The 15,898-nt window shown below is 51.9% G+C and overlaps 4 protein-coding genes across 4 annotated transcripts; 2 read left to right on the top strand and 2 right to left on the bottom strand.

The window, feature by feature from the left end:
* Positions 1 to 8,124: 8,124 nt before the first annotated feature.
* DSM5745_05292 (uncharacterized protein) lies at positions 8,125 to 9,333 on the bottom strand (the record flags this gene model as incomplete). Its single annotated transcript, XM_026747308.1, has 1 exon — positions 8,125 to 9,333. The coding sequence occupies one exon, from the start codon at positions 9,331 to 9,333 to the stop codon at positions 8,125 to 8,127; it is 1,209 nt and encodes a 402-aa protein (XP_026604788.1).
* Positions 9,334 to 9,480: 147 nt separating this feature from the next.
* On the top strand, positions 9,481 to 10,261 carry DSM5745_05291 (uncharacterized protein; the record flags this gene model as incomplete). Its single annotated transcript, XM_026747307.1, has 2 exons — positions 9,481 to 9,705; positions 9,743 to 10,261. 2 exons carry the CDS (start codon positions 9,481 to 9,483, stop codon positions 10,259 to 10,261), a joined length of 744 nt encoding a protein of 247 aa, XP_026604787.1.
* An 869-nt stretch (positions 10,262 to 11,130) lies between these two features.
* Positions 11,131 to 13,128, bottom strand: DSM5745_05290 (CAP-Gly domain containing linker protein BIK1; the record flags this gene model as incomplete). The annotated part of the gene is made up of 1 exon (XM_026747306.1): positions 11,131 to 13,128. One exon carries the CDS (start codon positions 13,126 to 13,128, stop codon positions 11,131 to 11,133), a length of 1,998 nt encoding a protein of 665 aa, XP_026604786.1.
* Positions 13,129 to 14,514: 1,386 nt separating this feature from the next.
* DSM5745_05289 (putative serine/threonine protein kinase ENV7) lies at positions 14,515 to 15,876 on the top strand (the record flags this gene model as incomplete). The annotated part of the gene is made up of 3 exons (XM_026747305.1): positions 14,515 to 14,634; positions 14,691 to 15,300; positions 15,347 to 15,876. The coding sequence occupies 3 exons, from the start codon at positions 14,515 to 14,517 to the stop codon at positions 15,874 to 15,876; spliced, it is 1,260 nt and encodes a 419-aa protein (XP_026604785.1).
* Between the last annotated feature and the right edge of the window lie 22 nt (positions 15,877 to 15,898).

The raw sequence follows: 15,898 nt of genomic DNA, 5'->3' as shown, positions 1-15,898 counted from the left end.
CGGTATAGTTTCCTGTTTAGTATAATGATGAGGGCTTCAAACGCTCGCGACTGCATAAGTCGCCATGATCTTCATATGCGCCGAGACCAGACGGGTCTCGAGTCTTGTACCCCGCTCCCCTCCACGTACTTCGTACTCCGCTCAGGATGTGCTCAGAGAAGGTGATATGTATCGCTTACTGACAAAAAGCGGGCAACGGATGATCGTCTGCCCTATCTTGTTCGGGTCTGTAGTAGCTATCGGGCCAGAGATTGCTGATCAAAAGCCCTCATCGTCCCTGGTGGGCTACTTCTCGAGGCATACAACGTCATTTGATGCAGAGCGTGCTGGCCGCATCATAGCTTGTTTCTGCACACGGCATAAAGCCAAGATTGAGTGTAGGACAATGCTCCCAATGTCCAGGATGGCATGTAGATAACCCTACATGCCGAAGCCAAAGGTACGTGAAGGCAACAAGTACGGAGTACCGCTGTGAGATGACTCCCAATTACCTAGGACCTCGGACTTGTAGGAAATCACAATGTCTCTGTGATAGTGTCAATAGAGTTGGTCCCGGTGGAGATGTTATTCTCTACCAAGGTTTTGCTAAGTCGGTAGTTCCTGTCCTAGACATATTTCACTGTTGTTGCTCATCATCTTGATATTGTTCAGCATCCTATTTATATTCCGCAGGTCAGTGCTTGTCGAATTGAGGTGAAAACTAATGTTCACCGTTCAAGGCAGGGTGCATCGGAGACCTCTGTCCAGCATAAAGAGTCAAAGACTATGCAAAATGGCACCAAGGTTCTCTAAGTTAGGGTGATTTCGGGCTTGGCGTTGGGCCACCGAGTGATCCATCAACGTCTGTTTCCCAGGAGGGGAAAAAGACTGTAATTTGGCCCTTTGGGAAAAGTGGATATAGACCGATGACTGAACTCGTGCGTCGGCATGGTGGCTGCGGTTAAGGCGGCGGCATCGGTTGTGACACAAAATAACATGAATCACCATGATGTATGTACTCTGCAGAAGCACACTGGAGAATTGTTGATTCAATCCTTGGCGTGTATAGAGAACAGAACAAGGGACACTGAAACAGGGATCCCTCCGCCAATAAATTGGTGTACAGCCATCCTTGGCGGCCGACAAATATAGATAAGAATTAAGAACCGCTTCGATTGTGGCCTACGATGATGTGTCCACGAGGCGCGGTAGACGCAAGCCATCAGATAGATAATAAGAGCGCATATCAACTAGGCGACGATATTTTTCTTCTTCAATTTCCAAGCTGTGCCACAGTGATTGCGACAAAGTGGAGGAACAAGATGCGAAGCCAAGACTTGGCTTGAAGGTTTCTTGATCAGGCTCACTCGCGCATGGCGGAAGATGTCGGGTTGCCAAGAAGAAGCTGAGGTCTGGCCAGGGGTACGGGGCCAGGGCCCAGGGGTCGAGTTCACCTATCTCTCGGTTAGGGTTCTACCTGGATTGGTCAGTGGTAGAAGCGTGTCCTCATCCTTTGTTGGAGTGTTGAAACATTTTTTGCGTGTCTCTACTCCGTAGTCGCTTTGATGCAGCTTCCCAGAGCTCATTATTATTCAGAGCTTCTGTCATCCCCTAATATTTCCGAAGGTTCCTTATCGCGTCTCATTTTCGGTGCCCACAACCCAGGCGCCAGGATCATAGCCACAAAGCTTGGCAGTGGACCTTCGGTCGATGATGTACTGTCGATCCCCGTCTTGGCCGGTTGCCGGGTGCAAAGGGAACGGGGCCGAACGGGAGACCGAACAGGCGGGTGGCACAGTGGCACAGCGGCACATGTTCGAGTCCAACGTTTTTGGGGCCGGAGCATATGGGCTTTGCGGTACCGTGATTTGCGGGAACTGCTGTGGAAATATCGGGATCAGTTGTGATCCTTGACCCTCGGAAGAGAAACAGAAGCATTACCGATCACATACCTAGGGTAGAATACTCTCTGCACGTGCGGCCAGCAGTGTGGAAGCTATCAAGACTTGGGATCCATGTCCAGTGGAGCGCGCCCTGAATAATTTCGTTTGGGAGCTATCTTAGACCTGATCGAGGCTATGGGTCCAAGCCTCGAGCTCTGGTGCCCAGCGAATTGCTGCCCTAAGTTCTCACCAACCCCTGATTATTTTGGATTTGCAGTTGAAATCGTGAGATAGGCGGCCATTGAATGCCAAGAATAAGATGCCCGCTCTATGAGATATCGATTTTCGAGATCGCGCGAGAGATGATGGCTGAATCCTGAATCCTGAAGGTCCACGCCTCCACGATCTCCTATCCACTGTCCTTGGCGGACAGGCAGCACTTTACCAAAAATATCAGCCACCCAGCAACTTGTAGGTGCCAGAGATGCGCCCCGGACTTACCTCAGGATCGGGAAGAAGAAAGTAACTCCGGACAAACCCCCACTTCAACACATCGATGATCACCGCCCTCGAGCCAAGAGCCTAGAGTCGCAGGGCGGAGTGTGAAAGATAAGGCCATGCAGGAATACTCCGTACAATGTTGTTTGTAAGTCCATGACAATTGGGATGATCGTTTAGCTGGGCGTTGAGTGTTGCAACTCTTGCAGGGCGAGTGCTGAGAGACGAGGTTGGAAGCCAGTCACAGTCCCGAGTGTGGCCATGTGACTTCCTTCAATCAAGTCAATCACTCCCGTCGGCTTCTTCAGCTTCCTTCTAGACCCTTTCTTCTGCATTTGCTCCGGCCCGCAAGAGCTACGAAGTAAGCGTACGAACAACGGAACAGCCGACAACTTGTTGTTTTGTCAAATCCAGCTCCACTTTCAATCTCTCTATCACATTGCAATGCAGTCTCAGCTTGGAATCTGCTACATTTGTCTGCCTGCGATGGGTCTAGATACGTACCATGTCTGAGCCCCCCGCCAAGTCTACAGGACGACACGCACGGCACCAGCGCCTGTGGCCTGTACTTCTACCAGGCTCGGAAGTCAAAACACAAGGGCTGGAACGGCATCTGCTACCCTGACCCACTTCTCCTTCCAGTATACCCCGAGAAATGGCATCACAGCTTGCTCACGGAGCATCAACCTGCAGATCACGGCTCCACTCTGTTCACAGGCATCAGAATTGGCCACACGCTTTGCAAAGCAAAATTTTCAATACAAGGGAAGCTACGAGGCCATGTTTTGTTGGAATGAGAACTGATTTTGGCTTAGAGTTTGCTGCGAACTATCCCGAGCTGATATTGAGCAGATTGCTGCCCTATCCCTGAGGTTTGGTGTTTTGATATTAAAAGTCTTGGGATGGAGGCGAGTATCAATGATGGGCAACACCGATGCGACGGCAACCTGAGGCCCAATGCCCTATGAGAATCACATATGCACACTGATTATCGGTACACCCGTCGGTCTCGGCGTAGCCCTGAATTTCTTCGGTTTGATCGACGCGCCGGTCCCTTGGCGGCGATATACATTGTTGGTCCGCTTTTTTACTTTGTCATTTCATATCCTGTGCCTTTACCCCTTTGAGTTATTCTGGATTGCGTATGCATTCTGTCCCTGCGCCTCCGCGGCGTCTACGTTGACCTCACTGGCTGTACTTCTTCTATCTGCTCTGGCTTCAGATCTCAACTCTCTTTTGACATAAATCTCCTTCACTCGCTACCGGTCATTCGCTTTTGTCACTCCTTTCTATACATTTTCATTTCATTCCATAGATCACTTACTGTCATTAGATCTATTTGTCTTTAGACTGCAATCCTGTTCTGAATTTACTTTTCAATGCTGCATAGTCTTTCTTCTTCAGCCATAATGTTTGAGAGCACCCCTTACCCCCAGACTGACCGGTCTGAGACGAGMACAATCGTGGAAGAAGAGGTCGAGATGAAGAAGCCTGTTCAGATGAATCTCCGTGAGAGGTTACGCCACTTTACATGGGCATGGTACACCTTGACCATGAGCACTGGAGGCCTGGCGCTCCTCATCTCCAACCAGCCCTTCCAGTTCAAAGGACTCCAAGACATTGGATTGGCAGTATACATCATTGACCTCATCTTCTTCGCCTTCTGCTGCTCCCTCATGGCCCTCCGCTTCATCCTCCATGGCGGCCTTCTCGACTCCCTCCGCCACGATAGAGAGGGTTTCTTCTTCCCGACCTTCTGGCTCTCCGTCGCAACCATCATCTCAGGTCTATACAAGTTCTTTGGTGAAGATGCAAACGAGTCTTTCCAACTCGCCCTCGAGGTCCTCTTCTGGATCTACTGCGCCTGCACCCTCACCCTCGCGGTCGTGCAATACTACTTCGTCTTCTCCACCCACACCTACCACCTCCAAACAATGATGCCCTCTTGGATCCTCCCCATCTTCCCCGTTATGCTCTCCGGCACCATCGCCTCCGTCATCGCCGAAGAGCAGCCCGCCCGCTCCGCAATCCCCATTGTCTGCGCAGGTATCACATTCCAGGGCCTCGGCTTCTCCGTCGCCTTCATGATGTACTCGCACTACATCGGCCGCCTCATGCAAGCCGGGCTCCCGAACCGCGAACACAGACCCGGCATGTTCATCTGCGTCGGGCCGCCAGCCTTCACAGCCTTAGCCCTAGTCGGAATGACAGCAGGCCTCCCCGAGGAATTCGCGATCCTGCACGACGAATCCGCCGTCCAAGACGCCCGCATCATGACGCTCCTCGCCATCTCCGCCGCCGTCTTCCTCTGGGCACTGAGTTTGTGGTTCTTCTGCATCGCCGTCATCGCCGTCATCCGCGAACGCCCAACTGCCTTCCACCTGAACTGGTGGGCCATGGTCTTCCCCAATACTGGATTCACGCTCGCCACAATCACCCTGGGCAACTGGCTCAACAGCACGGGGATCAAGGGCGTCGCGGCCGCAATGTCCATCGGTATCATCTGCATGTTCCTCTTCGTCTTGGTCAGCCACGTCCGTGCCGTTATCCGTCAGGACATCATGTATCCGGGCAAGGACGAGGATGTTTCCGAATGAGCAACTCAACCTTGTCCGCTTATATCATTTTACCCTCTTCTTCGATTCTCCTGCGCTTACCACCGTTGCTTCTTCCAACGTTGCGAACTCGCCCGACCATTTTCAAACACCATTGGATGTATCCATCCTCCCTCGCTTGGACCTTTTCTTTCCCTACTCTTCTTCTCCACAACCTTTGCATTCACTTCTCCTATACAAAGTTTCCCTTTTCATCCGCACATAGACAATTCCTTATTTTGTTCTGTCCTTCGCCAAAATTCAATCATGTTCTGTGTGGGTTGTTTTGTTCGGGTCTGTAGTTAGCATTTACGGCGCTGAAGGGTGTACGGAGTACTGCTTGGTTGACTCTCTCGACATGATCGGCGTTTGGGATCTCCTGCTTTATTGTTTCATCTGCGACTGTTCTGTTCCTGTCAGTTGATCTGTTTCCCCCTTGTTGATCAATGCTTCTTGGCGTTGTTTCTTGGATTAGAAACCGAGATAGAAATTGAGAAACAAATTAGGAAATGATGGACCCCCTTTTGGGTCTTTTAGGGCTAGTTGATCTTGGGTGGAGAGGCGTACGTGTCGTCGATTTAGACCATCGACGCCTCAAAGTTTATCCCGACCTTATCATTACCGAGTAAGAAACGTTGCTACCTTCCAGTCTATGATTTGTTTTAGCCTATATGTACATGAGACTACCGAGCAAGGAGTAAGAAACGTTGAACTATCGTACAGCTTTTTATTCTAACCTAAGCGTGCATAGAGATTGGGCCAATGGCCCGAGAGATAAGTAACTAGATACATGAACGATCAAGTCACAAGACAGTGAAGCAAAGAGAAACTATCTAACCAAGAACACAACCAATCCTCCCATTTGGGTGACAGCCAAGAAAACCCAATTGGGAGAAACCTTGACCAGGATACAAAAGGACTCAAAGACTAGATACAAGAGCAACTCTCCTTCATCAACAACTCCACCTTTGCAAGGACAACTCCATCTTCAAGTGTGATATCTCGTCTCCATCTCACCAAAACAATCCCATCATCCCAACACATACCCATCCCCAAGTGTGATATCCATATCCATCTCACCAAAACAACCTCATCCTCCCAGCACATACCCATCCCCAAGTGTGATTGTCAAGTGTGTTCGATGCAGCCGAAGCGTGCGAGTCGAGTCGAGTCGAGTCGAGATTCACCGTCCCTTGTAGAGTGTGGTGGACACCGTGGATGGAAGTGGTGGACACCGTGGAAGCGGGTGACGAGTTGGGTTATCCTCGTCCCCTAAGGGAAGCACGTCCTCGCGGTGGGTTTTTGTTTTTAGCCAGCCTAGCAAGGTCAGTATGGATTGACGAAGTGTGGTGTGAGGGATACTTACAGGCACTGTCACACTACTGGGCTGAACCCACGACGATGTATGGATCGGCTTGGTGGTGAGAGCAGGGAGCGCGTTGGGTTATCCACGTCCCTATCACATACCGGCGTGTGAGCGTTTGTTTTTAGCCAGCCTACAAAGATGTTAGCACGATTCGTTGCATGAAGAAGGGACTGGGAAGATACTCACAGACTCTGTCGTACTACTGGGCGGCCCACGTTGCCAGGTGATGCTGCTCGGAGGGTCTCGTAGCAAGGAGGCATAGCCAGCCAAGCAGGAAGAAAAGATAGCAAGGAGGCATAGCCAACCAAGCAAGAAAAACTACCTAAGGCAAAGACCAGGGACCGTAGTATGATCTCAAGACGAAGAAATCGGGGAACAAACAGAAGGGCATGAAAGGCAAGGGAACAGACAACAAGCACGACACCAAGCTACCTAAGACAAAGACCAGGGACCGTAGTATGATCTCAAGAAGCAGAAATCAGGGAGAGACAAGGGCAAGAAAGGAAAACAGGGAAGACAGCCAGACAAGACACCAACAAGACACAACACCACAAAACGCCTAACACCACATACAACAGACAAACAGACAAAGACCAGGGACCGTAGTATGATCTCAAGACGCAGAAATCAGGAAGATAGAAGGGCATGAGTGGGAAAAGGGTACACCAGCGCGGAGGCTGGGAGGTGGAGGAGGAGAGAAAAAAGGAACGACGAGGAAGGAAAAGACAAGCTTATAACGGAGGGCGCCCTCGGCCTCGCTGCTCGCTGATTACCAATGCTCGGAGCGGGAAAGCGCGAGAAGGCCGAGCATGGGCGCAGGGTCGTTCCTTCCGTTTTAGGAAATCTTGAAGCTGTACTGGTACCGACGATGACCGTACCAAAGTATGATACGGCGCTCTTAACAGGACAATGAGCATGCGTAGTCCGTTCCAGATGATCCCAGTTTCCACTGCAGTGTCTCTGAGATCAGCATATCATGTAGCAGCTTGTGCAGGCGCGTTGTTAGGGCTAGGTGGGCTGGGCCTGTTGGGTGTCAAAGACGTCCCGCGTACCGAGATGGTACCTCTTCCTGGTAACAACTTCTCATACAGTGCAGACGAAATCGCCACACGGCACGAATTAGCCGGGAATAGAAATACAAGGTTCAGCGAGGCCATTCAACTGAAGGTTGATACCTGTTATTGGACGATACGAGAATAGTACGGAAAGAACTAGAGATAGCTTCCTAGGATTGAACTGTTTGTGATAAGGGTGGCATTTAATTGCATGTGTTTACGTACAGAAAAGCCAGCTGAGGCGTTTGGGCTTCAATCCCAGCGCAGGAGCGAAGCAGCGACACCACTGGCATTACAATCATAGACCAAACACGCTGGGTATCATGTAGACAAAGAGGATAGTCTGACAAGAACACTTCTGTAGCCTGGAGTGCCTTGTCACCAAGTTTTCGTAGTGCGGTATCGACACATGCACAGCCCGATGTGCCCCGCTGAACTATACAGCTGTGCGTCCGAATTCTGTCTTGCAGCGCAGCCCTGGGTAGATTTGGACGAATAAGTCTTCCTAAATTCCAGCTTAACCAGTATTTGATGAAGCTATTCGGCGTTAACGGACGTGATTGCGGTATGTCGCCAAGGAAGGAGCCCTAACTGCGGTCGAGGTACGTCACGTGGAAGACGTTATCCCAACGACTCCATGCTGAGATGATGGAGCACGCTACGACGTCATGCTCAGCCATTCAGACCATTTAACTAGCTGCGACAGACAAGCCGCTTGCCGGTGGCTGAATTTCGCGGTAGCAATATGATCAAGCGACCTTTCGTCCCACGTTGCCAATACCACGTCCAACAATGCTGATAATGACATCGCCGCTATCGTCACTGGCATCTCTCAAGCCCCAGCCAGGGGCACCGAACTTGACTAGATCTCTTGCAAGTTGAATCGAGCTCTCGTCCCCGACGATATCACGACCGACCTGGATACGTCCAACGTCCTCCGAGCCCATGGTCATCAATCCGATCATCGTCGCGAAAGCCGCAGGTGCGACACAGCCGCCCTTTGATATCGTTTCGAGCAGCTGATATGCGCATTGTTTGCCGATATCTTCAGGCGGCTGACCACCACTAGGAGGGCATGCCACGTCGGCGGAGAACAGACAGCCGGTTGAGGATTCTGCGACCAAAGACAAGCCGAAACCGAGACCAATCTTCTTCTTCGCCGACGGGTTATTCCTGTCGTTCGCGGGTACGAGCGGAGCCGAAGATACATCCGAGAAGATATAAGTGTCTGGGACAAGCGGGTTGAGGACACCACGGCAAGTGTCAATCATTCTGGCATTGTTTGAGGCCGAAACACCGACGGAGTATGCCACACCGCGCACCCTCTTGATCCTGCCAGCGTTCATCAGGTGTAGAGTCTTGGGTAGCCGAACTTGATGGCCGAAGACCAGTTGAACCTCACCACCACCACCTCTTCCGTTGGGACCGGGATTTGATCGCTTGAGGACGCGCAACTCTATGTTGTTGAAGATACCAAACTGGTTGAAGAGCGGCAGGATTGCAGTTCGAACGCTGTCCACGGACATATCGCCGGTTGGAGTTGAGGAGGTGATCACACCGGGACCGGTAAAGAGGACCTTCATCGGGGCTTTGGAGAACGGCGCCATAAGACACAAAGGAATGAGGAAGTAGCTGACACCGCGAGTACACCCGGCTGGAATCTCATGTCTAATTACACCACCGCTGCTAGCTCCAGCGCCCGAACCGCTCCCTGTGATCAAGCCTGGTTTGAAGACAATGATCGTACCGGTGTACGAAATCTCCATTTGCGAGCCATTGGTGACAGCCTCGAGCAACCGAAGGAATGAAATTTCGTGCTGTGCAAGACCCGGGTTTGTAGGAGATGAAGGACGAATCTGCGAGATGTGGACAGTGCGGCCGGTGAGGGCAGAGAACACGAGGCGGTAGACAAAATTCTTATGCGAGGTAAGTCGGATGGGAGGTTGCGAGGTCGCCATAGTTGCAATAGTAAGTCTTATCCAATGGCCTCGATCTGTTTGCGTATTAGCTGCCAATTCATGATCTTGAAAAACGAAACTCAAGAAAATCTTCCGGACAAGGGTTCTTCCGCTCCGTGTCCGGACATAAGATTAGCTATCTCCGGGATGTATGATCCGCTGATCACTAGAACCTTAAGCAGACACAACAACATCTCAAGAGCTACACCTGATAAACACGAGATACGCACCTTCAGCTCAGCTTGCAACAACCGGAGCAATGCTGCCTCCCGCTCTGAACATCCCCAAATGGTATCTCACACTCTGGCACTCCCTCCTCAAACACCCGCATACTACCTCTGGCCGAAGTTGTACAGAATGAGCAATATTCTTGTTAGCCGCCTGTATTTTGTTTTCAACCGATAACGAGGCCCTTGAATATCAAGCGCCTGATGTCGTAGCAACAGCTACTAATTTCACTTTTGATACTGTCGGAATCCTGCTTATATATGCAGGCCAGAGGCAGCAGAAATCTACCTCATCACAGATCTACCCCTCCCCCGCGCTTCCCACAGACCCGAACCTGAGATCATGCCAGCTAACAAACAACTCCCTTCAGGCTCGAAGCCAACTCGCACCTCCTGCAACCCCCGGTAAACAACTACTGCGTCTACCACCCCTCCTCCCCCGCAACCTCCGGGTACACGGTCATGATAGTCGGCGGCCCAAACGCCCGCACAGACTACCACATCAACAGCACCCCGGAGTTCTTCTACCAATACCGGGGCTCAATGCTGCTCAAGACCGTGGACACGAGCACAACCCCGCCCACCTTCCAAGACATCCCGATCCACGAGGGCTCGTTGTTCCTGCTACCCGCCAACACGCCGCATTGCCCTGTTCGCTTCAAGGACACGGTTGGCGTTGTCATGGAGCAGCCGCGGCCTGAGAATGCGGAGGATGCTATGAGGTGGTATTGTCGGAATGAGGAGTGCGGGCGGGTAGTTTGGGAGAAGAGGTTTGTGTGCACGGATTTGGGAACGCAGGTTAAGGAGGTTGTTGAGGAGTTTGCGGGGGATGAGGGAAAGAGGACGTGTAAGGGGTGCGGGACGGTTGCGGAGTCGAGGTTCAAGGAGGGCGAGGTGGTGCAGCCTCCTCGGGTTCCGGAGTAGATTGATTGATTGGAATAAGATACGATGAGACGAGACTAGATCATGAGACGAGGAGACGATAAGATGAAATACGAGTTGAGTGAATAGCAGCTGTTACAGAACAGATTAAAGAGTTGTGAGCATCATGTATATGTTACAGTGGCTTCTAATTATCAATTATTGTGCCAGTGGCTAGTAATAGGATGTAGTATGGCAAGGGAGAGGCCTCGTAGGGCTCTAAGGAACAGATGGGTAGAGAGAAGAATAGTGACCTAGGCAGATAGACCCCACGATTCGAATATCGAAATCGGCAAAGATAGCTGAGACAATGACCTTTTAGCAAACGACAAAAGAAATTAATCACTAGTAAAACAAGCCATCCAAGCGGTCGAGCCGAATTGCAGTGCAAAACTTGCTTCATCTGGTATATGGAACGGAGAGCGAGCAGAAGCAAAGCAGAAGCAAAAACCAAACACTTGTACATGGGTATGCGTGCGATACAGTCATGCGAGCCAACTAAGGAATGAGGAAAGCAAGGCACAATTACAAGAGGTAAGAAGATAACGAACCCGCTAAAGCCAGTTTGGTGGGTAGCCATGTCATGTCACAGATTCGAGAACCGTTATTCAGGACCACGTATGTCACTGTCTCATATGTCGACTGCGAACTAATCGTCGAACGGGCAGTCTATGCTCTCATGTCCGTCGCGCTCGCAGAGAGCACACCATTTTGTGTCGTCAATCACTCCGCTGGCCTTGCCTGCGACAGGAGCCATGGACGACGTCAGTCCCACTCCGCGAAGCCCTTCAAGGACAACATCGCGACCGGTTTTCTGGGAAGTGGCGCCTTGACTGCGACTCGACGACGGGGAGTGTGCGGAAAGCTTCTCGTCGGCGAAGCTGTCGTCGTGTGAGGGCTCCTCCGTCTCACTGGGTTTGTTCTTGGCCTCTGCGCCAAACATATTGGTGCAGCTCAAGATGTCGTGGCCGCCAGTCTCGCAAATCTCACACCAGAGGGAACCGCCGTCCTCCGAGCGAGTGTCAGATTCTTGCGCGTCGGATTCGTGCATCGTTTCCAGCCGAGCGGATGTGTCTGAGGCGCCGCGGCGGTGGGATGGGTATGATTGGTAAAGGCCATCCTGCTGATCCTCATCTTGCCAGTCACTTGGAACAACAGTGCGGTCAGACAGTCGGTGCGCATGGTTGATGGTATGTCCGTTACTGATCTTCCCTACTGAGCCGGTGGGTTTGTGCTGCGCGCTGGACTGCGTAATGGTAGAACTTCGGTTGCGACTGCTTCCGTTGATCTGAAGTTGCTGCAACTCGCGCTCGAGCTCTTCAATGCGGTATGTCTTATGCTCGTTGGCTCTTTCAAACTCTTGGACCCGCTCCTCGAGATCAGCCACATGGTCTGCATTGTGATCTGGCCGGGGGCCGAATCCGTTCTGCTGCAGCGCATGCAAGTCAGGGTCCCCCCTGCTCAAAGAATGGATAATTGCTTTCAGTCCGCGGATTTCGTCGTCCTTCTGCTCGAGCTCCCGTGAATGTCCGTCTGGGCTCATGCGGCTCTCCCTAGGCACGCCGGAACTATCCCTTTCCTTTTTCAATTCCAGTTTTGTTCGTTCGACCTCACCGCGTAGGAACTCCACCTCCGCTCTGGCCTCGGCTTCTCCACGGCGTGCATCTTCCAGGCCCTCCTCCAGCTCTGAGACTAGCTCTTCTAGCTGCTTGAGCTGTTGTGCAACGGCCTCGACATCCTCCCCGCGTTCCTGCAGCTCCTTATTCTGCTGCATGAGCTCGTCAATCCGCTGCTCGTATACCCGCTCAGTCTCCGAAGCCGCCACTTCTAACGTGTCGAGCGTGCTCCTAAAGTCAGCGCGGTGCATGTCAAACTCCATAGTCAATTGCGCGATACGTTCATTCTTCTCTCGTAGTTGGGCGCGAATCGACAACGCATCCGATCCCTCCAGTTCCTCTAACGTTCTCTGGAACTCTGATAGCGTAATTGCCTGCTCGTCCAGCTGTTTATCGCGTTCCAGGAGTTGCCTCTCTAGAGCCTTAACCTGCTCTTTAAGATCTGATATCTCCGCTCCCATAGAGTTCCGCCCGAACTCCGAGGTCCTAGCCGAGGACGGGCCGTCTTCAACGCTGAACCGGGACGGCGGACGATCAGACGCGCGAGACGGTGCCTTGACAGGACTTCGTGAAAAACCGTTGGAGGTAGGGGTCTTCGATGCGGCAGAGGGAGTTCGCAATCCCGACAGACTGAGCTTCGGCGGCGCGGTCACTCGTGGGGACTCCGGTCGGGGCAGGGAAGGGCGTCTCATCCGCGGTGGCCGAGGCACCGAGGCACCAGGGCCGACGGATTTGCTGAAGTTGACCGGGCGCGAGGGGGTCGTGGGAGGGTTTGAAGCGGAGCGTCTAGTCACGTATTTATTGTTGTTGAGGGGCACAAAGATACCCGATCCTGCCGTAGCGGTCGTAAAGTACTTCTTCCCGTCCACATCACCACTGTTCTTCCCACGTTTGGCGTGTTCCGGGGCAAGCTCGATGCCCGCAAACCTGCCCGGCTTACCAGTGACGACGCCGACGAATTTCACGGTGCCGTGCATCCCGCCGGGAACGTTGACGACGTCGCCGACCTGTATTTCGTCCAAGGGCGCCATCGCGAGCGACACTGCAGGAATTGGGGAATGGGAGATTGGCGAGGGGTGGGGGGCGAGTTGAAATAAAGAAAGAAGAACAGGAGGGGGACTGAAGGAAGGAAAGTGAACGAAAGGGGAGGAAAAGGGATGGCAAAGAGTGGAGGCAGCAATGATGAACAAAACGATCAACGGGCAGTCATTCTGGAGCTGTAGGGCGTCTGGTGGGCTCTGGTCGGAGAAAACAGTGCTTCAACGGTGCCCAACAGGAATAAACACAAGGCACGCACGAGCTGAGCCAGGAGGCAACGCAGGGGACTGAAACTCGAGTCTCGCGGGTCGACAAGTTGCATCAAATTTAGTGTCGTCATGCGGACTACTCAGACTAGTAGCGCAGGGACTAAACTGTTAGTCTTTCTTAGTTTATCTTCTGCTGTTCTTATCTAATATCTTCTTGATATTTTTCAGGAGTCCCGAGTCCGATCAACGCACGAACCATGGTACCTTTTCTCCCCGCAATGCCAGGCACTTTCATGCTCCTAGCTAGTAGCCACCAGGTTGTTTGTGCTACCAGAATCAATGCTATTGCTGCTGAACTATATTTAACTCCCTGTCATTAGTCCCAAGGTCCAGCTTTGGTCCAATTTTCAGTGCAATTATTGTCAGAACTCAGATTCCATCGGAGTCCACAGATACCCGAGATCCCGATCTGCTACTCCGTGCACACTCACAGTGCACTGATGGATCTCTCAATGTCCGGTAACCCTCCAGATCTTATTGTTCGGTCTCTCATTCGTAGGCATTTTCGGATAATCAATGCAGGATCAGTCAAATCAGCTCAGAGCACGCTCTCGAGAATTCAGGAGGTGGCAATCCGGCACAAAAATCAATTCAAACGAGATGATCCTATTGTCATTTAAAGCTGGTACTAGGTAATGTGCCTGATCATTGCTTTCAGGTGGTTGGTGTTAGGAGTGTTACTGTGTTGGTAGTAGCAAGTAGAGCAAATTAACGAATATATATATTTTTTGTAGCTCGGTTTGCAGACAGATGAGGAACAAACCATCCTTGGCTGTAGGGCAAAGCACCTCGTCCCAGCCCCAAGTTCTGTCAGGTGTAAGTCGAAAAGAAGAGGAGATAACTTCATAATCAATGCTGCGGTTTACCTGAAGGCTGAGCACTGAGCAGAGGCCTGGCTTGGCCGTTGCTTGGGGCCAGTTGTCGCTGCCACTCCGCCTTCTGCTTCCGCCCGTCCCGTCAACGGGAATCCCCTTCGTGTGGAGCCAGTTCTCACCTGCTGCCTGCAGCAACATCATACAGAACAACTGCGACTTCAAATTTCTGAACCTATCAAATATATACATTACAGTCACTTGAAATGCTACATTGACCGTCATACATACCACCAACATGGCCCAATACTTCTTCGACCTCCTCTACAACTTTACAGATTGCATGTGCTGCTTCCCCAGCTCGCCGCAACTGAAGATCAACAACCGCAGCTTCAAACTGCTCCGGCTTCTGGGTGAAGTATGCGACTCAACTCACAGCCATTGATTGCTCGCTGACGTGAACTTCATCGATAGGGAGGCTTTTCCTACGTATACCTCGTCCAAGACAAGTCCACGTCCGAGCTATTCGCGCTCAAGAAGATCCGATGTCCGTTCGGCCAGGAATCCGTGTCGCAGGCCCTGAAGGAGGTGGAGGCTTATAATTTGTTTACATCCGAGAGGAATATTATCCATTCGATCGATCACTGCGTTTCTACAGAGTCCGGCTCCAAGTTTCGCAGCGATGGCGGAGAGGCCGGTTCCAAGACAGTCTACATCCTCCTGCCCTATTACCAAAGAGGAAACCTGCAAGACGCAATCAACGCAAACCTTGTGAACCATACGCGATTCCCGGAGAAGCGCCTTATGGTCCTTATGCTTGGAGTCGCTCAGGCCATGCGCGCGATGCACCAGTACCGCGTCAAGAGTGGCTCTGCGCCGACGCGCAAGGCCAAGGCTGTTAGGAGAGAGGGTGCAGACGCTGATGCAGAGATGCGTACGAGCAAAGGGAAGCGACGGGCTAGTCAGCCTGTTGATGAGGGGGATTCCGAGAATGAACCGCTGATGGATGACGAGGTCACCCAGAGTCAGGAGGGAGTTGAGGATGGAAACCTTCGCCCTTATGCACACCGGGATATTAAACCTGGTATGTATTTGACTTACAAGATCAGTTCCGTAAGCTGACCATTCAGGCAATATCATGATAGATGACGACGGGCAAAGCCCAATTCTGATGGATCTCGGATCGCTTGCGCCCAGCCCCATCGCAATTACCTCTCGCTCACTCGCTCTGGCTGTCCAAGATACCGCCGCAGAGCACAGCACAATGCCGTACCGAGCGCCGGAACTCTTCGACGTCAAGACCGGATCGATCATCGACACGAAAGTGGACATATGGTCCTTGGGCTGTACACTTTACGCCTGCTTAGTAGGCAAGAGCCCCTTCGAAGCTCGAAGCGAAGAGACAGGAGGTAGTTTGAGCATGTGTGTACTGGGCGGAGACTGGAGGTTCCCCGACGAAAAGTCCGGAGCAACCAAGGGCAAAGGCAAAGCTGGCGAGGAGCCGAAGCAGGATAATGCAACTTCTATCAGCGCCCCTATTAAGGAGGTCGTGCGCCGGTGCTTGCAGGTCGAGCCCGCCGACCGTCCTGACATTGACGAGCTGATCCAATTGCTTAAGGAGGTCATAAGGGAGCTGCCGGATGATGATGTGGTGGGTTAAGTTGACTTAGTAGGTAATAACT

This window comes from Aspergillus mulundensis (genome assembly GCF_003369625.1).
Source record: "Aspergillus mulundensis strain DSM 5745 chromosome Unknown scaffold_4, whole genome shotgun sequence".
Classification (NCBI taxonomy): Eukaryota; Fungi; Ascomycota; class Eurotiomycetes; order Eurotiales; family Aspergillaceae; genus Aspergillus; species Aspergillus mulundensis.
Note: the sequence above shows the minus strand (reverse complement) of the source record. Positions and strands in the feature narration are given on the sequence as shown.